Raw genomic sequence first — 22,841 nt, forward strand, 5'->3', positions numbered from 1 at the left:
ATAATGTAAATAGCCATGAAAATAAAGAAAAACCATTAAATTAGAAGGTGTGTCCAAACTTTTGACTAGTAGTGTATGTCAACCTGTCCATCATTACTACAAACAAGAAGGGGCTCAGAGCTGCCCTTGATGTAGTCCCATCCCCACTTTAAACCAATGTGTCACTTATATTGTGGCACTCACCACTATCTCTCTGTCCTCATATATGTCCTGTACCACACTCACATATTTCTTTGTCATTCTTGACATCCTCATATAGTACCACAGTTCCTCTCTTGCCACCCTGATTCATCAGTCCCACTTTAGGGTCTCTGCACGTGCTGTATTAGTAACTGAGTGATTGAAGACTGAACACAAAATTGACTTGAACTCGTATAACGGAAAAGATTGCTTTAGACAGTGATTTGAGAAAATGTGTGACCGCAGATTTGATTGTCAGTGTTTCAGTGTTACTAGCTTCTCAGCATTAAAGATAAGTTGCAATTTTGTAACATATTTACTTTCATATATAACAATATCTTCATTCATGATGTAAATGCGCAACGCGATATGAGCACAGTGTGTGCCAAATGAATCAACACAGAGTCAGTGAAAGAAACGAAACTACTTACAGAAGGGAATCCCTATTTGTGAAGTGGTTTTCGCCATGTTTACAAGTATGAGTTCCTTATCCAAGACCGAAAATGGTCAGTCTAGGATGAGTAATTTATGTCTGGCAGGGAACCTTTGTCTTAAAGAAGAAGCTAGCCACATTAGATAAAACAATACTGATTCAGTTAACACAGCTTACTTACATTGTTCTTAAATTAAATTGTGTGAAAATTAAAGTGCACACAGCAAACGTGGGGGGGGCAGCATACACCTAACGTCTACAATTTGTCCCACTTTCTTTACTAAATAAGATTAATAAACGCGTCATTATTGTTTTGAATCCTTTGCAACATTATTCTTACACAGAAGCATGCTTATTTAAGGTTTCTTACCTCTGCAACTCACACTGGCTCACAATAGGCCACCTGACCATTTCCTAATGCTAATATAAAACCTACACTTTTTCTACTGTGACGACGTCCGCTATAACAAGAGCTTTGCAATCTCCAGCTAACTCCTGGACTACACTGCTTTGTTGTCTTTGAAGCTGCCGTCGCGGTTTCGCTCAGTTCGCTGCACGGATTGATAAGACTACGAGTATTTTACAAACTGTATCGTGGTCTTTTAGTTTGAAAATCTAAATCTGCTTGCGTAGCTTCCGGAATGTCGCCGTTAAAACAGTAGCCGAATCGCAAGCATATACTACTCTACTATTAAAGTAACAAGGCAATAAATACTATTGCATTCTAACATTTCTATGTGGTAAACAAAAGCAAAACAAACATCTAATTTAATGTGGCCGCATACGTAAATGCCGCATAAAAACTACGTAGGAATAGCTGTGTCACGTGATACAAAAGCTCGTCGTTGTTACCTGGCAACGACACTAGCATTGGCGAACTCCCTTACAGACAGAGAGGGGTAATTTTGCTAAAACTTCAAACCATGGATTAAGCATTCAGAAGCTTTCGGAGTTTGGTTTCTTTTGGAGACGTAACGGTATAAAACCAGATATTCTGTAGCTTGACTGTGCGCCGAAAGTGAGCCAGCGAACTGATGCACTGCACTTTAATGTACACAGGCAAAGCTAGTGTTAGCTATTAGCTGATGGTTTACTCTGCCCGTGGCCATTCCTTTGCCACAACCTGGTACTGCTGCTCTCCAGGCACAAGTCTGATTTTAAACAAAACGAAAAAAGCTAGTGGTTTGATGTGCTAACGATGTTTCAGCGCAAACACAGAGATAACGGCTATTAATTTAGCAGGGATGTCAGCACTGGGTCAGTTCAGCGACTCTAAATCCTACCCAATAACCTCTAGCTGGACACTGAACCAGTGAATGTAAAAGGTTTCGGGGGTTTACCAACATTAGGTTGTTCAAATAGAAATGTAACGTCTCTAGTTTGATAGTATTTGATATTAAGGCATATTTCTTGCTGGATAAAACGGCAAAAAGGCGAGATTATCCTGAATAACCATGTATATCAAAGCCACTCGTTATGGTTACTTTTAATTATTGTTTTTTTTTTTTATTTAGTCTCAAGATCTTTGCTTGATAAGCAATAAAATTTTGTTTACTCTTTAAAGACGTATTCCTTTACAATTATTTATCCCTATATGTGGATGTCTTTACTTTCTCACTGCCAGTATTTTAGTTCCAGCAGAAAGATGCCACATGGTTCAGATGATGTCCGCAAGAAGTTTATTCTGACCACAACTGGAAACTTCTATGGATTAAAGCCATCATCATCACTGACTGACAGCCCCGAGCTCAATAACTTCTTAGATGATGGAAATGAATTTGTCTTATCTGTCAGCAGACATGACAATGACCTTCGCTTATCAAATAAGGTAAGTTTTCTTTAAAAAAAAAAGTTATTAAAATGCAAAACCATTTGTCTTAAGGGTCACATTACACATCGATAGTTGTTGAACTGATGCAGTGTTTAAATCTATAACATTTTTAAATCTAATCAATATTTAAAAACGAATTATCAATAAATATATTAATGCAATTAATATTTATATCTCTAAATATCAACTTAACAAAGAAATTGATTTGGGTTTTTTTTTATACATGATTCACTTTCTCCAACTTATCTGGGTGTTCATCAAAGAGGCAGCAGAAGTAGAGATGTTAGACATCCCTCTCTAGATGGTTTGATTAGACTTTGGTCCTTATATAAAAGGGAAAGCTGTAAAGCAACAACTTTCCTTTCATGCTCAGCTCTCGCTTCACCACAGCCCACCAGTATAATGTCTGCTCACTGCCAACACCACACCAGTCTGCCTGTCAGTGTCCTGCTCCACTCTCCCCTCACTTGTGAACAACATCCGATATACTTGAACTTCTCCACTTGAGGCAAAAACTAATTTGCAACCTAGGGTGGGCACCTTTTTCTGGCTCTGACCTGTGGTCTCTGTCTGACACAGAGGTGCTAATTGGAGGGGCGAATAACAAAATGTTATTTGATGTTCTGTACAGTTACCTTCCATGTGTTGACTTGACGGTTTAGTGCCTTTTTAATAAAAAAAAACAACTCCATCCTTTGACACAGATTGAAGCTGTGGGGGAGACTAGAGAGAATGTGCTGGTGTTCTTCAAGCTGCGTCCCACAGTGATCACAGAAGATAACCTTCATCACAGCCTTCTGGTTTCATCCATGCTGGAGTCTCCCATTAACACCCTCTATCAGGCTGTCAGACAGGTTTTCGCACCTGTACTGCTAAAGGTGAGTCTGTCCCTGTGCATTGAGGGGTTCCAGATATGTTACATAAAAAATCTTTACCTGTAGTTAGACTAAGAAAGAAAGTTTTTTTTTTCTTTGTTTTTTTTTTTTTAAACTTTCCTTTTGTTCTCTCAAGGATGAGCGTTGGCGTTCTGCATTTGACCCTAAACTGGCTGGCCTCCTGAGTGAGCTGGAGCTGGGTCTGGGTTCAGTAGTTCGCCAGTCTGGGACACAACCTTCTGCCAAGAAGGGTCGCACAGAGGAAGATGTCGTGGGTATGCGCACATATTGTTTGTAGAGTATATTTTAGCAGAAAGGGTGTTAATGAATGGTTATGATAGTTTTTTTAAATTGTTGGACTTTGGAGCGATGTAATCATATGCATTATGAGTGGTAAAACATCTTGCGAGTATGTGTATATCATTTTGTGTATCGCTGATTACGTTATGACTTTTAGACATTGTACATCATATTTCTTACACTCTGCAGGCATCCTGACTCCCAGCGATGAGTTCCAGTACTGGGCAGATCTCTCAGAGTCTGCAGAGAAGAGTAGTTTGAGAGAAAGAGCTCAACATTTCACTGAGCACTTCAAACCAATACAAAAGGTATGAATGCATGTATCAAGACTTACTCATTTAAAAAATGAATACAAATAAAAATGAATACATTTATATGATGCTAAATATAATTTTTGTACAAAGGGGGGAAGGTAATTAAACTATGAGATGAGAACTATTCTGTTACTGTACTAAGCAATCATTCTATAAATAAGCTGGTAAAGCAATGTTATTTACAATATGACAAATTTAGACATTTAAAATCTTTAAAGCTTAGCACTGTATAAGTGCTGTTTTCAACAGTAATTTGTTACTATTACATAGCTGTTAACACACCGGGAGGAAACTAAAAATGATCACTGGTCTCTTTGTGTTGCCACCAGGAATACGATGGTCTCGATAGCCTGTCTATGTCTGATGTTATGGATCTGGTGGAACAGAGCAGGGATGCTCTGGATGACATTTGGAGGCAGACTGATTACGACCCTTACCCAGAGACACGCATGGTCCGCCTCATGGATGTCATCGGTAGGACTCTCAGACACACACAAACCAAAAAAGGGAAATGAGAGAAAATATTTGCCAATGACAGTACTTAGTTATTCCTTATATTACAAAGTAATAATTGGCCATATTTTGGGAACTGAAACAAATGTCCTTTTTTGTACTTGCTACGCACTGCAATTACGTACTTTATGCCAAAAATAAAATGCTTACATGCTTTAGATTGCAGTGACGTACTATCGAGGCCTCTGGGTTTTGGATAATATGTTGCCAAATATACCTGTTATGTGCCTGTGAAATCTTTTTTAAATTGTTGGGTTTTTTTTTTAATACGCATATGCATGTAGCAACTGTATTCTTAATCTTCTTTTTGCATTTCTTTATATCTACCTGTACAAGGCGGGGCCCTGGGGAGATTTGTCCAGAGGAAGCTGAGTGGTCTTAAAATCTTTGAGGAACCATTTGTTTTAGTGAGAGAGAACCTGAGAACGGGTTTTGCCATCTGTGAACAGTGGGTTGTAGCCTGTGAGCATTTAACTGGACAGGTACGGGAAGCTTCAGAAAATGAGAAAAAATAACAGTGCCTTTGGAAAATATTCACAGGGCTTCACTTGTTCTACATTTTGTCACGTTACACATTTTTAATAAATCAGCTAAAATTTCACAGAAACTTTTGTCACTTTGTCATTATGGGGTATTGTCTGTGAAATCTTCAGGTGAAAACTGAACTTAATCAAGTTTAAAATAATGATGTAACGTGACAAAATATGGAACAAGTGAAGCGCTGTGAATACTCTCCAAATGTACTGAATGGTGTAAGAAATCTATTTTCTTCAAGCTGGAAATAGTGTGTAAAATTTGACAGATACTGTTTCTTAATTTTGTGAATTAAAAGCCAGATGAAGATGATTTGTGTTCAGTCCCGGAAACCTGTTAAATCATTTTTGTTATTTTTTCCTCAGGTGTGGAAGAGACATGCCCCCCACCCCTGGAAGGGAAACAAACACTCCCCGGAAACCCTGCAATGCCTCGCAAACAGATTGAATGAAGTAAACTGTGGCTCTGTTCCAGAACACTTCTTGTTTACTTTAACTAGAACAGGCAGAATTTTTGTTTTGTTTTGCTTGTTCTTGCACAACCTCTTTGTTGATTGCTTTGAATACAGCGATTAAATGAAACTTACAGACACACTTTTAATAATCAGTTTCCTTCTTGCTACTTTTTCAGACGTGACATTTTTCAAAGTGGAATTTTCCCTTGCATGTTTTCTACTGAAGAACAGAACACAAAAAAGTGTAATGTAAGGCCAGTAAAAGAGATTAAAATTGTTTTGGAGCTCTTGTTAAAATACAGTCAGGCCTAAGTTTTGTCATTTCCTAAGTTGTCAGTCTCTTATAAAGAAGACCTGTTATTAAATAGAGTATTTGATTATTTTTGTTTTTAATTTCAGAAAGGTTTTATTAATTGAAACACATGTAGCCACTATCACATACACACAGATGCCTATTTCCTCTTCTTTTTTTCTGACAACTATTTTTTATCTGCCCTGTTTTCCATGGATGGAACATGGATGTTTGTTACTCTACACTAAGAAGTCACAAGTCATATTGTTCACTCTTGTGACTCTTGTGAGAATGGATATTGGACACTGATGTGCACACTGTACACTTTTCTGTTTATGTTTTCCAGGTTGTGACTCTACGTGTGGTTCATGAGAAGCTGCTGTGTTTGCTACCAGGAGCGAAGCAACAGGCTCTGACTGTAGAGCATGTTTTCGAACCATTCTCTGGGCTCAACCCTCTGCATTACAACCCTTATACAGAGGTTAGATATAAAGAACTTCACGTGTCTGTGTATCTTGTTTCTGTCATCTGTATGCAACTGTTGTTGATTGTGGTAGACCGAGTAGTAGCAGTTTAAGTGAATCATTGGTATTTATCACTTCTGAAGAATCACAGTTTAAACCACATTTACCACTGAATAGGCTCTGTGTGGCAGAGACGTGCTACCAGATGGCTGGGAAAGTACAGCTGAACTGGTGATAGAAACCAAATTCCAGGAAGATATTTAGTGTGTTCAGAACCAGTGAAGGTAGATAAAGACACTAGGTGGTGGAATGAGGAAGCACAGGAAGTTATTCAAAGAAAGAGGTTGTCCAACAAAAGTCAAGTCAAGTGGCTTTATTGTCATTCCAGCCATGTGCAGTGGTACAATACACAGTGAAACGAGACAACGTTCCTCCAAGACCATGGTGCTACATATGACATATAACAGACAATCAACAAAGGATTACATAAAGTGCAATGTGCATAAATTAAAAAAAAAAACAAAACCCAAAAATAAAGACAGTCCAACACCCAACAGAACAGGATGATATAGACACAAAACAGTGCAATAGAAATGTGCAAAAGATTAAGTATTGTGCAAAAAGTCACTTGGTGTATGAAGGTGTGTGTGTGTGTGTATGAGATTCTGCCGATAAGTGATTGGTAGTGACGTGTATGAAGGTGTGTGTGTGTGTGTGTGTCCAGTCACTGAGTGTTCAGGAGTCTGACGACCTGGGGGAAGAAACTGTTTCGCAGTCTGGCAGTGATGGCCTGAATGCTACGGTACCTGTTGCAAAAAGGCAGCAGGGTGAAAAGTGTATGTGACGGGTGTGTGGGGTCCTCCACATGGCGGTGGCTTTGCAGATGCAGCGGTTACGATAAGTGTCTGTGATGGAGGGAAGAGAGGCTCCAATGATCTTTTTAGCTGTTCTCACTATCTGTTGTAGGGTATTGCGATCCAATTTGGTGCAGTTATCATACTAGACAGTGATGCTGCTGCTCAGGACGCTCTCTCTCTGTAGAAGGTGGTGAGAATGGATGGTGGGAGATGGGCTTTTCTCAGCTTCCGCAGGAAGTAGAGATCCTAGAAAAATTGGGATTGTCAAGAAGAAGAAGAATAGTAGACAGGTAAATGAAAAAGCTTATAGTGAATTGTATGTAAGGCTTGGTGCTAAGGAAGATAAAAGGGGCTTTCTTTAGATTGGCTTGAAAGGATGTGCAGCAGGTTAGGATGGTTAAAGATAGAGCTGTGAATGTATTTAAAAGTGACAGGAGTGTGTTAAGAAGATGAAAAGAGTACTTTGAGAAGCTGATCAATGAAGGAAATGACAGAGACAGGAATAGATAGATAGAGAAGGAATGATCATCATCAGTGATCATGAAGTGCAGAGGATTAATAATAGCGATCAGTGCTTACTCTGATTATTTTGTGTTTTTATAGCCTCTTTGGAGAGCAGCAGTGGCTCAGTTTGAGCGTCTAATGGCTCCATCAGAGCAGGAGGTTGCTGGCAGACTGAAGAGCTATATAGCTGATGTACAGGACAACCCACAACAGGTAGTGAAACATCACACTTCAGCTCAGACTGTGAAATATTGTGTGGGTGTACGCTGATGAGTTAACTTACTGGATTTGCCTGTGTGTATTTATTTCCCAGCTATTACAGGTATTTCTGAAACATAAGGAGCTGATAAGACGTCCCACCATCAGCAAAGAACTCCAGTCAGAGAGAGAGACCCTACTGGCGAGATTACTAGACGACAACAAGGGTACATAGTGCACGCGCACACACACACACACACACACATATATATATATATATATATATATATATATATATATATATATATATATATATATATATATATATATATGTATGCATATATATGTATGTATGTATATGTATATATATATATATATATATATATATATATATATATATATATACATATATGTATATATATATGTATGTATATGTATATGTATGTGTATATATATATATATATATATATACATATATATATATATTCAATTCAATTCAATTCAATTTTATTTATATAGCGCCAAATCACAACAAATGTCGCCTCAAGGCGCTTCATAGATACAGAGAAAAGCCCAACAATCATATGACCCCCTATGAGCAAGCACTTTGGCGACAGTGGGAAGGAAAAACTCCCTTTTAACAGGAAGAAACCTCCGGCAGAACCAGGCTCAGGGAGGGGCGGCCATCTGCTGCGACCGGTTGGGGTGAGAGAAGGAAGACAAGATAAAAGACATGCTGTGGAAGAGAGACAGAGATTAATAACAGATATGATTCAATACAGAGAGGTCTATTAACACATAGTGAGTGAGAAAGGTGACTGGAAAGGAAAAACTCAATGCATCATGGGAATCCCCCGGCAGCCTACATCTATTGCAGCATAACTAAGGGAGGATTCAGGGTCACCTGGTCCAGCCCTAACTATATGCTTCAGCCAAAAGGAAAGTTTTAAGCCTAATCTTAAAAGTAGAGATAGTGTCTGTCTCCCGAATCCAAACTGGAAGCTGGTTCCACAGAAGAGGGGCCTGAAAACTGAAGGCTCTCCCTCCCATTCTACTTTTAAATACTCTAGGAACAACAAGTAGGCCTGCAGAGTGGGAGCGAAGTGCTCTAATAGGGTAATATGGTACTACAAGGTCATTAAGATAAGATGGGGCCTGATTATTTAAGACCTTGTATGTGAGGAGCAGGATTTTGAATTCAATTCTGGATTTAACAGGAAGCCAATGAAGGGAAGCCAAAACAGGAGAAATATGCTCTCTCTTTCTAGTCCCTGTCAGTACTCTTGCTGCAGCATTTTGGATTAACTGAAGGCTTTTCAGTGAGTTTTTTGGACATCCTGATAATAATGAATTGCAGTAGTCCAGCCTGGAAGTAATAAATGCATGAACTAGTTTTTCAGCATCACTCTGAGACAGGATATTTCTAATTTTAGAGATGTTGCGCAAATGGAAGAACGCAGTCTTACATATTTGTTTAATATGTGCGTTGAAGGACATATCCTGGTCAAAAATGACTCCAAGGTTCCTCACAGTGTTACTGGAGGCCAAGGTAATGCCATCCAGAGTAAGAATCTGGTTAGATACCATATTTCTAAGCTTTTCAGCGCCGAGTACAATGACCTCAGTTTTATCTGAGTTAAGAAGCAGAAAGTTAGTGGCCATCCAAGTCTTTATGTCTTTAAGACATTCCTGCAGTTTAACTAATTGGTGTGTGTTATCTGGCTTCATGGACAGATAGAGCTGGGTGTCATCTGCATAGCAGTGAAAATGTATGCTATGTCTTCTAATGATGCTGCCTAGGGGAAGCATGTATAATGTAAACAGAATTGGTCCTAGCACTGAACCCTGTGGAACTCCATAATTAACCTCAGTGTGTGAAGAGGACTCTCCATTTACATGCACAAATTGGAGTCTATTAGATAGATATGATACAAACCACTGCAGTGCAATACCTGTAATACCTACAGCATGTTCTAATCGCTCTAACAGGATATTATGGTCAACAGTATCGAACGCTGCACTAAGGTCAAGAAGGACAAGCACAGAGATGAGTCCACTGTCAGAGGCCATAAGAAGATCATTTGTAACCTTCACTAAAGCTGTTTCTGTGCTGTGATGAACTCTGAAACCTGACTGAAACTCTTCAAATAAACCATTCCTCTGCAGATGATCTGTTAGCTGTTTGACAACTACTCTTTCAAGGATTTTTGATATGAAAGGAAGGTTGGAGATTGGCCTATAATTAGCTAAGACTGCTGGGTCTAGAGATGGCTTTTTGAGTAAAGGTTTAACTGCAGCCACCTTGAAGGCCTGTGGTACATAGCCGATTATTAGAGATAGGTTGATCATATATAAGATCGAAGAATTAATCAATGGCAGGACTTCTTTGAGCAGTTTTGTAGGAATGGGGTCTAAAAGACACGTTGATGGTTTGGAGGAAGTAATTATTGAAGTTAACTCAGAAAGATCGATTGGAGAAAAAGAGTCTAACTTAACATCAATGGAACTAAGAGTAGCTGTAGATAATATTACATCTGTGGGATGATTATTGGTAATTTTTTTTGTATGTATATGTATGTATATATATATATATATATATACATACACATATATATATATATGCATGTGTATGTATATATGTATATATATATATATATATATATATATATATATATATATATATACATACACATATATATATGTATGTGTATATATATGTATGTATATATGTATGTATACATACATATATATACATACATATATATATGTGTATATATATATATATATATATATGTGTGTGTGTATATATATATGTGTGTGTATATATATATATATATATATTTATTTCTCGGTTTTTGACTTTACAGTGATTTGTCTAAACACTGGAGGATAATACAAACACCTTGAATGTGACACCTCTTCATGTGACAGTGAATGCCGAATTAACGTTGTTTTAAAATTGTTATTGTCCATACCAGGTGATTTTATTGTGTAAGGCTGGGAGAAATAAATTTAGAAATGATTTTGGTTGAATAGGGCAATAAAATTCTATAGATGTTAGAGTGAATGTCCTGAGAGCAGTATGGTAAGTGTCTAGGAATGCTGGTATTAGTTCAGTGTTATATGTTAAAAAATATGTCTAATATGTCTTCTCTCTTTTGGGAAACTAGGTGGTAATAAATTGTCACTTCTGATTTCTGACCCCCCCTCTTTTCTGTTGGTTTTCTCAGGTCTGAAAACTGACTTTGAGATTCGCTGCCATGGAAGTCCTGGTGACAAGTCTGGCCCTCTTATTGGCCGAAACCTCCCTGAGGTGGTCAACAAAATAGTTTGGGTGCGGCAGCTCCTACACAAGGTGACTGGTTTATTTACAGCTGCCAGAATGGCGATGTAGAGTATGGCACCAACATGCGAGCACACCTCTCCTAACCCTGCCTTACTGGCCAAATAGCACCAAACCCAGGCTTCTCCACAGCAACCCAGGCTGTCAGTGGCAACTCATAGATTTACCTGACATTAAAAAAACCTCTCGGTCAACTTTATTGTTATGACACGACATTAATGTCAAAAATTATTGCTACTGGAACTTTTATGGCCCTACACTGTAAATGCCAACAAAATGTAAGATTTACATGAGGTACTGTGTTTAAGCTGGTGATGCACCACTTACTTTTGCTTTAATGATGAACAATTTCTTGGTCATTTACTTTTCTGCATTCATAGTTCAATCAATATTTTCAACCTCGCTGGATGAAATGCTGCCTCCACTGTTTTTTTACAGATTACTGTAGACACTTACTGCTGTATCTACCTCCTGGCCTCCTCCTTACATACTGATGACAATGAAAAGCAATGTGAAGCAGCATTTTCAAATTTGGATTAATTGCTCCATAAGACCTGCCTCTGATTTTCAGTCTAATTTTGTGTAATGAGGCATATTTCGGCTGTTTCTTCCTGTTCCCCTTCCTTAAGAATGGCCTTTGACAGCCACCCTTTCACTGAAACCGTTTCTGATGAGCCTTCAGAAGTTATTTGGGTCATTTGATAGTCCAGATGCATATCTCAGTTCCTGTGTCAGCTCTTTGCTGGATTTTTTCATATTTGTTAAAGACAAGACTTTCAGATACTGTTGATGTGCTGTAGATAATTTTAGGCCTCAACTTCTTGAATTTCCTAAAATATTCAAGTCCTCAAATTGCCCAGTTTCCTCAAAATGCCCAAAGATAGCAAATAAAGTTTTCTCCCATATGTAGACACAATGCTGGCTTATATATTTAGTTAGGTGCCTTTTTTATGCTGGAATAAGTCATAGGTCAGTGTTAGGAGCTTAAAAACATAAAAAGAAACTTTGAAAATGGTCAGGTACAAGGAGTGGACTGAAAATGAGTGAAAAAGCAGCTAATGTTTAAAGAAAAACTTTGGAAAAAATTCAGAAAGCCTGAAGAACAATTGCTCAAGACCACTTTAAAAAGTTTTGAGACAGTCTCATTCTTGAAAGCAAGATATAAATAAATGTAGAGTGCTCAAGACTTTTGTACAGTGCTATAAAACAACTGTTACATTTGCAGGTTTTTTTGTTTCTAATATGTCAAATACAAAATAATTTCTATGACAGTCAAAAGAAAATGTATTTTATTTTCATGTCTTTCATTCTTACAATAGGTGGAAGACTCTGTCCGCATAGCTGAGGCTCTGCTTTCAGATCTCTCTGGGCTCAAAGGGTTCCTGCATTTCTGTGATGACCTGCTGGAGATTCTGAGGGCCTATGAACAAGAGCAGTTTGAGGACTGGTCAAGAGATATACTTTCTGAGCTGACTGACCCAAAGTCAGGGATCAGGTCTGTAATATTTCGACCTTAGGTTACAAAATCCTAGAAATGAAAATCTTCAATTGAAGCATCACAGAAGAATATGTTGGTCATTAATATACAAGTTTGAAAGAGGCATGCAATTCTACAGTGTTATTAAATCCTTTTGCAATTGTATGCTGCTTTTTTGTATTTTTTATTTAATCATTTAAAATACCCAGAGTGGAACGAATATTGGCTTGAATGGATGTCACATTTTGCACTTCTCTATTCTCACACCCTGTATAGTCTTCAGGCCAGTAACCGTGTGATGGAGCTGGACCATGATGATGGCAGACTCAAGATTCAGTACTCAGACAGACTAGTCAGTCTGCTCAGGGAGGTCAGGCAGCTCTCTGCCCTGGGCTTTTCCATCCCAGCCAAGATACAACTGGCTGCTAATACTGCAGATAAATTCTACAGACAAGCCATTGTCCTAAAACAGGTGAGAGCGGAAGCTAAGACATGCAATATTTTTTCTTTCCTAATTTATTTATATACATTCAGTTGCCACTTCAGTTGTTACGCGTAGGAAGTCCTGAGTTACATCCTGAGTTTGCCCATTGCCCCAAAAAGGTGCTCTGTTGGATTGAGATCTGGTAATTGTGGAGGCCATTTGAGTACAGTTTATAAAGTGCCAAATCACAACAGCAGTTGCCTCAAGGCACTTTATGTTGTAAAGTACAACCCCCTTCCCCCACAACAATCAGGTCAGGTGACCCCAAATGAGCAAGCACTTTGGTGACAGTGGGAAGGAAGAATTCCCTTTTAATAGGGGAAAACCTCTGGCAGAACCATTTAAATGATGATCAGTATTTAATATGGGGCCTAAGTGTGGCAAGAACATATCCTTCGGACCATCACACCACTACACCAGCACCACCGGCCTGAACCACTGATATAAAGCAGGATAGAGCCATGTTTTCATGTTGTTTACACCAAATACTGACTCTGTCATCTGGATGTTGCAGCAGAAATTGAGATTCATCAGACCTGGGAATGCTTTTTCTAATCTTCTATTGTCCAGTCTTGTTGAACCCATGAGAATTTTAGTTTCAATTTCCTGCTACTACCTGACAGGAATGGCGTGCAGAATGCTCTTCTGTTAGTAAAGCCCAATATAGCAACAAGGTTTGGTGTGATTTGTGTTCAGAGATACTCTTCTGCATACCTTGGTGGTAACAAATAGTTATTTGAGTTCCTGTTGCCTTCCGGAATTAGTCTGACCATTCTCCTCTGACCGCTATCATCAACAAGGCCTTTTTAGTTTGCTTGCTGGTGTTTTCTCTTTTTTTAGACCAGTCTCTGTAAACCCTAGAGATGGTTGTGAAGGAAAATCCCAGCAGATCAGCAGTTTCTGAAACGCTCAGATTCAGACTTGGTGGTGCCATGTGATTGGCTGATTAGATATTTTTGTTAAAGAGCAGTTGAGCATGTATTCCTAATGTAGTAGCCAGGGTGTATCTGTGTATATCTGTATGTATATCTATTGCTTTTTTCATGCTCGTATTGTTACGTATTACTGTTTTCATAGGTTGCTCATTTCTACAACACCATTGACCAGCAGATGATTCCCTCTCAGAGACCTATGATGCTAAATCTTGCCCTGGCCTTTGAGCATGTCATTAAGGTACAGCACACGTTTGAAAGTATTGTTTTATAACACAAATTGTATTTATTCTTTTTCTATGTGTAATGTTATAAGAGTCAAAGTTGATGAGTTGCCAGTACCTAATATATCGCTATATATATATATATATATAGCGATATATATATATATATATATATATATATAGCGATATATATATATATATATATATATAGCGATATATATATATACAGCGATATATATATATATATATATATAGCGATATATATATATACAGCGATATATATATATATAGCGATTTTGTGTCTTGACCTGGAGATAATCGGTCTGCTTGTCTTTTTAAGAATCCTCGTTCTCAGTCAAAGAAAACAGGAAGTAAGCTGCAGATCACCTGGGACAACCCCAAAGAGTTAGAAGTCTACATTAGCAAGCTGCAGGCTGCTGCTGAAAAACTCTCCACCGAAAACAGGAAGTTACGAAAATGGCACACTGACTTCATTGAGAAGGTGCTAGCAGAGACACAGTATTTAAATTTTTGGCCTTTAGTACAGTTCTTTGCAACAACACTTCCCCATTCAAATTGGAATAAGTAGCAAAAGTCTTACTATTCTCTTTGTTCTTCTCCGTATCTGTGGGTACATTTTTTAGGTCGTGACACTGATGAATGTTGACCTACTGAGACATCAGCAGCGATGGAAGGATGGTCTTCAGGAGCTCCGTGCTGGTTTTGCCACTCTGGAGGCTCAGGTATTGACTGGAGATGTCTTGGATGGAATGTGTTGCAGATGTTTTGCCTAATAGGATTTTTATTTTGTGCATAAAATATAAAAAAAAAAATAGTTGCATTGATTTGGCTATAATAGTAAATAAAAAAATTAAAAAGACGGAAGTAAATATGTCTCCATGTTTTCAGCATGACATTCTTATTTCGGAATAAATCATTCTGGATAAATAGTTAAAATATTTTTTGTATAGGAAATAAAAAGTGTGTGTGTGTGTGTGTGTGTGTGTGTGTGTGTGTGTGTTTGTGTGTGTGTGTGTGTGTGTCTGTAGGGCTTCAGGTCTGATGACATGCGGGCGTGGCGTCAGCACTGGAACCATCAGCTGTACAAAGCTCTTGAACACCAGTATCAGACTGGGCTGGAAGCACTGAACAAGAACTTACCAGAAATACACATTGATCTCACTTTCAAGTCAGTGCCCAAAATTTCACTTGTCCAGGTTTCGCTTTCTCTCTCTGCCCTCTAACTCTTGTCATCTTTTTTTCCCTCCTCTGCATTTTCTCTGCATTTGCATTTTCAACTTCTCTTGTCAATAACAGCAACTACTGACTTTTCCCCACACCTCTCACTTCTCACCCTTGGTCATATCAACAGTTTTCTCTACCTCTCTATCACTTCCTCTTTCTTCTAAAAGGGTATTATCGATTAATGTGGATTTAAGAGTAAACCGTGGAATTGTTTTAATCCCGTTCTTGTTAACAGGCAGGGCCGCTTACAGTTCTCGCCACCATTTGAGGAGGTGCGTGCACGCTATTTTAGAGAAATGAAGCGTTTCATCTCGATCCCAAACCAGTTCCGAGGGGTCAGCACCCAGGGGGAGGAGCTCATCTTCAACATCATGATTGACAGGAATGCGTCTGGGTTCCTCACAATTTTCAGCAAGGCTGAGGACCTCTTTAGTCGCCTGGAAGCTATACAACACAAGTTCAAGGTGTTTTGACTTTTATAATTACTCTGAGAGTGATTTGTTATTAACTTTCCTTTAGGAGAGCCTCTGTATAGTGTTTTATGTACAAAAAAGAAAATTTGCATGTTGTGTAACTCTTTGACACCTGGACCGGATTTGAGGCTGGTCAAATTCGGACTCGAGATTTAATAACTTCTGATCAGTTATTTGGCTCAGCACTTAAATATTTAGTATTATCATCATCATGGTTCTGACTTGATTTTAGTTTATTTCAGCAGTGTACCATTTTATATATGTACGTATATTTTAAATAATGAAACACTTGTCACAAGTTTCTCACTGAAGCACTGCACTGAGGAATAACTGTATTGCTGTCTTTGAAAGAATGAAACCTGGATCAGTCATGGTTCTCTTTTTTTTTATTACTGAAGCTCTGTTGTTTCACTGCTGTGTTCCCCTGCATACTACCATGACAGAACAGTTTATTGTCTTTTCCCTTTAGTCTGCGATCATGCATGTATAAATTGCAGGGGGAAGCCCTCCGCCCGCACCAGACTTCTCTTTTATCTCATCTTCTCTTTACTTCTCTTTTTATTTAGTCATCTGTGTCTTGATGGATGATATCGTTACTGTCACCTTTAACACAGACACCTTTAAAAATAGGAAATATGCACTGCACCCCGCCTCACTGTGATTCTGTGTGCGTGTGTGTGTGTGTGTGTGCGTGAGTGCAGGAGTGGGTGGTGTTGGGACAGACTGATTTAGAGAAGTTGATCGAGAAGCATTTGAGTTCTGTGCAGGACTGGGAAAGAAATTTCAAGGCCCTGAAAGCCAAGGGAAAAGAGTCAGAACGTTTACCCAGGTACACATCACGTATTAACTAATGTTATTAAACCTGGTGAAATGAAAATGATATTTATGCTTACACATAAGGATAGTAAACATTGCAAAAAGTGTATAGACTGTATTGTTATATACTGTTTATATAATTAGGTCATTCACAGATTGCTTTGATATCTTAAGTGATTTTGTTTGTTACAAGTTAATCGTTAATCGAGTCCTCTGAAGTGTTTTTCTCTGTAACAGCTTGGGAAGGTTTGTTTAATCATACCAGCAAAGATCACACATCAGATTCACAACTTTTAGAAAATGATGCGCTCCAGAAAAGCCCAAGGCATTATGTTCTGTTCTCTACTAAGAATTTGTCTCACTGTCTGAGTCAGTGACCTGCTTTATCCATTTATAGTTTTAGTTATTATATTTCTTTATTGGGTGCAGTTCGTGCAGTCAAAAGTGAACTTACACCACAAATGTAACACAACTGCATTTCTATCTCTGGCCTCCTCTCTTTGTCAGTCAGGAGAAAGTGGACTGTATCACCGTCAACTGTGAGCCTGTAAAAGCCGCCATAGATGACCTGATTCAGAGGCTGTTTGACATGCTGCTCCTCTCACTTAGGAAATCTATACAAGGTAAACACAGACACCTTGATTTTCCTTGTTTTTTCCGGTATGTAATGTTTGTGGCAGAACGAAAACACTCCACTCCAAGCCCCCACTTTGTTTCTCTCTTTGCATCAATAAATGCTTTTATATAAAAGACATTAAGTGTATTATTATTATTATTAAAGGTGTCTTTCTCACCAATGAAAAAACAGTGTTTTATTTCTCTTTCTCAATTTTGTGTCTGTGTCTTGAAAATTTGTTTTCCATTTCTTCAGCTCTAAGATATCCCCTTTGCTCTCACTTTCCCTTTCCTTTTCTGTTTTCTTTTTTTGAAAGTATATTCTCTTCCTTCTTGCTTGCAGGCCACACACAAGCAATAGAAACTTTTATGACAGAATCAATGGAGGCCTTGTCCACTCGACCAGAGAGTATGGAGGAAATTGGTGCGGCTAGTGCCAAATATAACCAGATACTTGCCCGCAAACCTGAAGTAAGACACAAGCACTCCTAAACCCAGTTCGTTAGGGTTTTTTGTAAATTTCTTCCTTCCTTGTTTGTGGATAATTTTAGAATTAAAGGTTAACTTTCATACATCTAGTAAAACATTTTGCTCCCTGTCAAAGAAATAAAAGTTTTGTCTTCATTAATGCATTTTACAGTATGTCTTGTCATATTTCTGATTGATTTATAGCATTGGTCCTTTAAGTCCACAAGGAACAGTCTAAAATTTAACCATGTCATTTGAAACAAACTGTGCTTCATGTCTATACACAGATTCTACCTCAGTTCCAATTTGCTGAGGAGAAGAACCGCTTGCTACGTGCGGTGGCTGGAGCTGGGCTGGACTCTCTCTCTTCACTCAGGGCCAAGTGGGACAAACTGGAGCTTGTCATGGAGAGCCACCAGCTAATGGTCAAAGACCAGGTGACATATACTCATACAGACACACTTAGATCAGCTTATTGCTCCAATTGGTTTTTCAGATCCTGTTTTCCTCAGAATGACTCCTTTTTCATGCATGGTACTCTCTTAGGTGGAGGTGATGCGAAGTTATGCGGCCAGTCGTATCGATGTTTACAGGGCAGATCTGGAGCGGTTTAAGGCACGCTGGGACCAGCTAAAACCTAAAGATGAGATGCTTGAGACTGGTGATCATGCTGCCCTGCTTGCATGTCTTCAGACAATCAGGGACAAACAGCAAGAGTTTGAGGAGCTAGAGCTTGTGCGCACTAAGCTGATGTACGTTTATTTTCTTTCAGGTTTATTCACTAAGAGATTTAGAATGTTTAAAGTATTTAGGATTTTTATTTCCTTTATCGTGTGCCACATGAAAAACTTGTACAAGGTCATTTTCAGTTATGACTTTGTTTGCGACTAAATCTGGTGTGAAGAGATCGCATTTAGTTCAATTACGGCCAAAAGTTTGACTCTCCTGTGCTCTCCTCAGTGAAGACTGTGCCTATTTCAATCTGGAGACTCCGTCTTTCTCTGTGGCCGAAGAGACAAAAAGACACATGGAGGAATGCAGCCAAATGTGGGGTCTGTATGAGGAGTGGCACCAAGGGTTCTCAGAGAAGGCCCAGGAAGACTGGATATCATTCAGGTAGAGGGGGGTCATGTTTAGGGCTCATATCTTAACTTTTACGTAGAGTATTTTTTAATCAGTACTATGTGTTTAGTCATGTAATTGTGTGTGTTTTTTCTTTTAATTTACAGGAGTAAAACATATGTATTTGAGGAGTTTTTGTTTACCTGGCAAGACAGACTAAGAAAACTAGAGCAACCCACTGTGATGTCTGTTAAACTACAAGGGGAAGTCGACAAATACAAGGTATATACTAGTACAGTTCAAGTAATAATATGTCGCTGTCTTCTTTTCGTATTCAATTCAAGTCTTCTTATCTGAAATATGTGTGTATGCTTTGGCTGAATCAGATATCCAGAAAAGTTATTCTGGTTCTTGTTGAAGTTTACTCAGAAAATGTCACAGCAATTAGCTGCTACATTTTGATATACAGTTTGTTTAAGTGGAAACATGACTTAAAAATGTACACAGTTCCATCCTTTCTCCTCGTTTCTCCTTTTTGAGGCAGGGTACACCCTGGACAGGTCGCCAGTCTGTTGCAGGACTAACACATAGACACAGACAACCATTCCCACTCACATTCACACCTATGGGCAGTTTAGAGTTTCCATTTAACCGATCCCCACTAACTGCATGTCTTTGGACTGTGGGAGAAAGCCGGAGTACCCGGAGAGAACCCACGCAAATGAGGGGCGAACATGCAAACTCCACACAGAAAGCTCCCGGCCTGATGATGGAATTGAAATCAGGGAACCGTAAGGGGCAACAGTGCTGCCCTGTCGTACCACCATGCCACCCCCGATGGGGAATCCCCGCAAAGGTGGGATGTTCCCTCGGGGGCGCCCTGGCTGTGACGTCTCATTTGAATCTACACGGCTGTGAGGGAAATCTTTATTCTGACTTTATAAGTGAGCTAATTGCAAATCTTGTTTGTTTTTTGTTTCCTTTTTTTTTTTCGTCTCAATATCTAGAACATGATTCCAGTGCTGAAGTATGTACGTGGGGACCACCTGTCTCAGGACCACTGGTTGGACATGTTCCGTTTACTAGGCCTCCCAAGAGGGATGACTTTAGAGAGACTTACCTTTAGTGACCTTCTTGCTGTGGCAAATACCATCATAGAGAAAGCAATGGAGCTCAAGGTCTGTACAAACACACTTTTGAAATTGTATATAAATGTATTTTTTAGTGCCCTAATCTTTAGGGAATCAGAACTCAGTAATTTTCAGTAATGGCATGATAAAGATCGTAACTGATATCTATAAAGCTGCTTTGGCCTGCATTTGTATATTTGGATTGGCCCGAGTTTAGCCTTAATCGTGTGTCGTGCAACATGTAGTATACATGGGGTAACGAGAAGCGATTAACACCTCACGACCAGCTCCCGATCAAGAAAATTGCAAGAAAATCAAACCTGTTTGAAATCCTGAGGGTATTAAAGCAACCTCTCACACTGTGCACGCACAAACACAGAAATGGAAGTAAAAAAGTCAGTACATCACGACTCGAAGCTGAGAAATGTTAGTCTTCCAGGTTTTTTGGAAAAAGTTTGGACATGTTGGCAGATTTCAGTGATGTGCTGGAAATGTAATGAGGCAAACGGGCGGTCCACTCGCAAAACCCAATATGACTGATGCAGAGGCGTGTGTTTTTTGTGTGTGCATGTGGTGCACATTGATATAGGATCTGAACAGTCGTGCTCAGGCGGAGGTGACGATCAGAGAAGCTTTGAGGGAGCTGGATTTGTGGGGAGCTGCAGCTACCTTCACCCTCACTGAGTACACAGACAGCAGTGGGCGCACTCTCACCCTCATCAAGGACTGGAAGGATATTGTCAACCAGGTAGATATATGGAGCACACATAAAAAAAAAGACATCAACTCAGCTGTTGTGTAGAAAAATAAAATGCAGATTTGGTTCACAATGCCACAGTGAACCTCTGAAGTTTGACTAGGAAAGTAAATTGAGTTTTTTTTTAATTGGTTAGAGTTGACCATAAATCATTTTATGAAAAATAGTCACATCTCCTGGATGGACCTTGCTATTCAGAAGGTCCATGTTTCGATCCTCAGCTCCTGCAACGCTAAATTTAAGTGCCTTTAGGCAAGATCCTGAATCGTCAGTACCATTTGATGCCTCCATCTAGGTTTGCAGGTGTTACATTAAAAATGCGAGTGTAAAAAGGTACTGTATAAATTGCAGTTCATTTATTGTGGACTAAACTAGGAGAAGGTTGAACACAGAGATCTAATGTAGTAGATCAGGTGCAGTTAGCCTATAAGAAATTGCTGGGCAGCACAGTGCTTGAGATAGTTCAGAGAAATAAGCTAGAAATTAGCTACTTACTTATAGTAAAAAGAATACAAATCGAGATTAAAACCCCTGAAATGTATCCACTTGTTGAAATTCACTAGAGAAGCACCTCTTTGCTAAGATGGAAATGATGGCCAAATAGGAAACTTTAGACATTTTGAACATTCAAGTGGCTAATGAGATTTTTCTGTTTAATGACTCCAGAGAGACAAACAGGCAAATCTTGGCACTTGCATCCCTTTTTGAAAAACAGCTTCAGTTATCTGCTGCGCTCATTCGTCCTCATCTTGCTTTACATTTGTCCTGCTGTAGTTAATCTTTTGCCTGTCTAGATTGGATTGTTTTAAATTTTCTATATTGTTCACTATTGAATCTGCGATGGCCTCTAGATATAATTGAGCTTCATTATATCCTTGGATAGGGTGGCACAAGATTGCTGCTTCTTTCCTCTAGTTTAATTTATCAGAGGAAATTGAATAAGAAAAAGAGCCACAAAGGGATTTGCTGCAATTATACACTTTTTTTGTACTAAAGTATTGCTTTTAGTGATTTAGGCTAATGTGGTTTAAGATACTTCTTGAACACAAATGTATCTGAACAGGAGCCCTGAATATACCACATATGGACAAAAGTACAAGACTGCCTACACATACAGCACAGGAGCTTCTCAGCTATGGAAACCTCATGTCAGCAAACTCAGTTTTTGTGTTGATCTTATGCCAGAGGCGGTCTGGTCGACTTACTGAGTCAACAGAGTGAGGGCAACTTTTACGGACTATGCACCTCAGCACTTGCCGCTCTGACACTTTGAGGCTGAGTTTCAGTGGTTTCTGGAAAACTTCCACTTTGTAGTAATGCCACTTATTGTGAAATATTTAGAAGGGAAGAAATTTCACAAGCTGACTTGTTGCATCAGTGCCACACTTGAATCCAATGAACTCTTTAGAACAGGGGTCTCAAACCAAAATGGGCTGTGGGCCACTGCTGGCACTGTCATCTCATTGGAGGGCCACTTTAGTGTTCAAGTAATACAAAAAACAAACAAACAAACACAAAAACACCCACAAATATTTACAGAAATATAGTGTTTTGCTAGTTTTCTTTAAATGTCAAGTATTGTATAACAAGACAAATCTGCAAATGTGAACGCAATTTTTTTCCTCACTCTTAACTGAGGCCTTTCAACTGCTACTACTTTGAACTACCAAATAATAAAATTGTTACTGTCTTTCTGATCAAACACGTGGCAGCACTTCTACTCTAATTTTGTTTGTATTTAACAAAATAAAAATGCAGACATAAGTGTACACATTAGTTTTTGACTTCTAGTGAAAATTGTTTTCTTTACAAATAACTCTCTCACTGAACCAACACAGCCAATCCCTCAACATGTTTGCACTCTCTGCTCATATTGTTTTCATGTTAAATCATTTTTTGCTTTTTAACGAACTTATTTCAACATTGCATTCAGCAACAAACAAATCATGCCTAACAAAAAAAGTTCAATATGTAATTGCATTACATTTCTTCACGTCAATATACGGGCCGCAAGTAGGAGTGACGTGGGCCACAAGTGGCACCCGGGCCGAAAGTTTGAGACCCCT

At 38.8% G+C, this 22,841-nt stretch overlaps 1 protein-coding gene across 3 annotated transcripts in view; it reads left to right on the forward strand.

Moving 5' to 3' along the window:
* The first annotated feature begins 1,461 nt into the window (after window positions 1-1,461).
* Window positions 1,462-22,841, forward strand: part of dync2h1 (dynein cytoplasmic 2 heavy chain 1) — a 123,340-nt gene continuing 101,960 nt past the window's right edge. The window contains exons 1-28 of one of the 3 annotated variants that reach the window (XM_087850941.1): window positions 1,462-1,512; window positions 2,238-2,441; window positions 3,149-3,322; window positions 3,456-3,594; window positions 3,809-3,927; window positions 4,263-4,407; window positions 4,783-4,928; window positions 5,346-5,432; window positions 6,073-6,207; window positions 7,651-7,764; window positions 7,865-7,976; window positions 10,980-11,104; window positions 12,412-12,587; window positions 12,846-13,041; window positions 14,131-14,226; window positions 14,550-14,711; window positions 14,854-14,952; window positions 15,259-15,398; window positions 15,690-15,918; window positions 16,629-16,756; window positions 17,251-17,366; window positions 17,702-17,829; window positions 18,114-18,263; window positions 18,373-18,578; window positions 18,787-18,942; window positions 19,056-19,170; window positions 19,896-20,066; window positions 20,608-20,766. In XM_087850941.1, the coding sequence (XP_087707067.1) occupies window positions 2,259-2,441; window positions 3,149-3,322; window positions 3,456-3,594; window positions 3,809-3,927; window positions 4,263-4,407; window positions 4,783-4,928; window positions 5,346-5,432; window positions 6,073-6,207; window positions 7,651-7,764; window positions 7,865-7,976; window positions 10,980-11,104; window positions 12,412-12,587; window positions 12,846-13,041; window positions 14,131-14,226; window positions 14,550-14,711; window positions 14,854-14,952; window positions 15,259-15,398; window positions 15,690-15,918; window positions 16,629-16,756; window positions 17,251-17,366; window positions 17,702-17,829; window positions 18,114-18,263; window positions 18,373-18,578; window positions 18,787-18,942; window positions 19,056-19,170; window positions 19,896-20,066; window positions 20,608-20,766 (3,906 nt within the window). In that variant the 5' untranslated portion in view covers window positions 1,462-1,512; window positions 2,238-2,258. Of the gene's footprint in view, window positions 1,591-2,237; window positions 2,442-3,148; window positions 3,323-3,455; window positions 3,595-3,808; window positions 3,928-4,262; window positions 4,408-4,782; window positions 4,929-5,345; window positions 5,433-6,072; window positions 6,208-7,650; window positions 7,765-7,864; window positions 7,977-10,979; window positions 11,105-12,411; window positions 12,588-12,845; window positions 13,042-14,130; window positions 14,227-14,549; window positions 14,712-14,853; window positions 14,953-15,258; window positions 15,399-15,689; window positions 15,919-16,628; window positions 16,757-17,250; window positions 17,367-17,701; window positions 17,830-18,113; window positions 18,264-18,372; window positions 18,579-18,786; window positions 18,943-19,055; window positions 19,171-19,895; window positions 20,067-20,607; window positions 20,767-22,841 lie in introns of all 3 variants that reach the window. The other 2 variants (XM_087850940.1, XM_087850942.1) reach the window with 2 other exon arrangements.

Source organism: Neolamprologus brichardi, chromosome 14 (genome assembly GCF_056152115.1).
Source record: "Neolamprologus brichardi isolate AB-2024 chromosome 14, ASM5615211v1, whole genome shotgun sequence".
Classification (NCBI taxonomy): Eukaryota; Metazoa; Chordata; class Actinopteri; order Cichliformes; family Cichlidae; genus Neolamprologus; species Neolamprologus brichardi.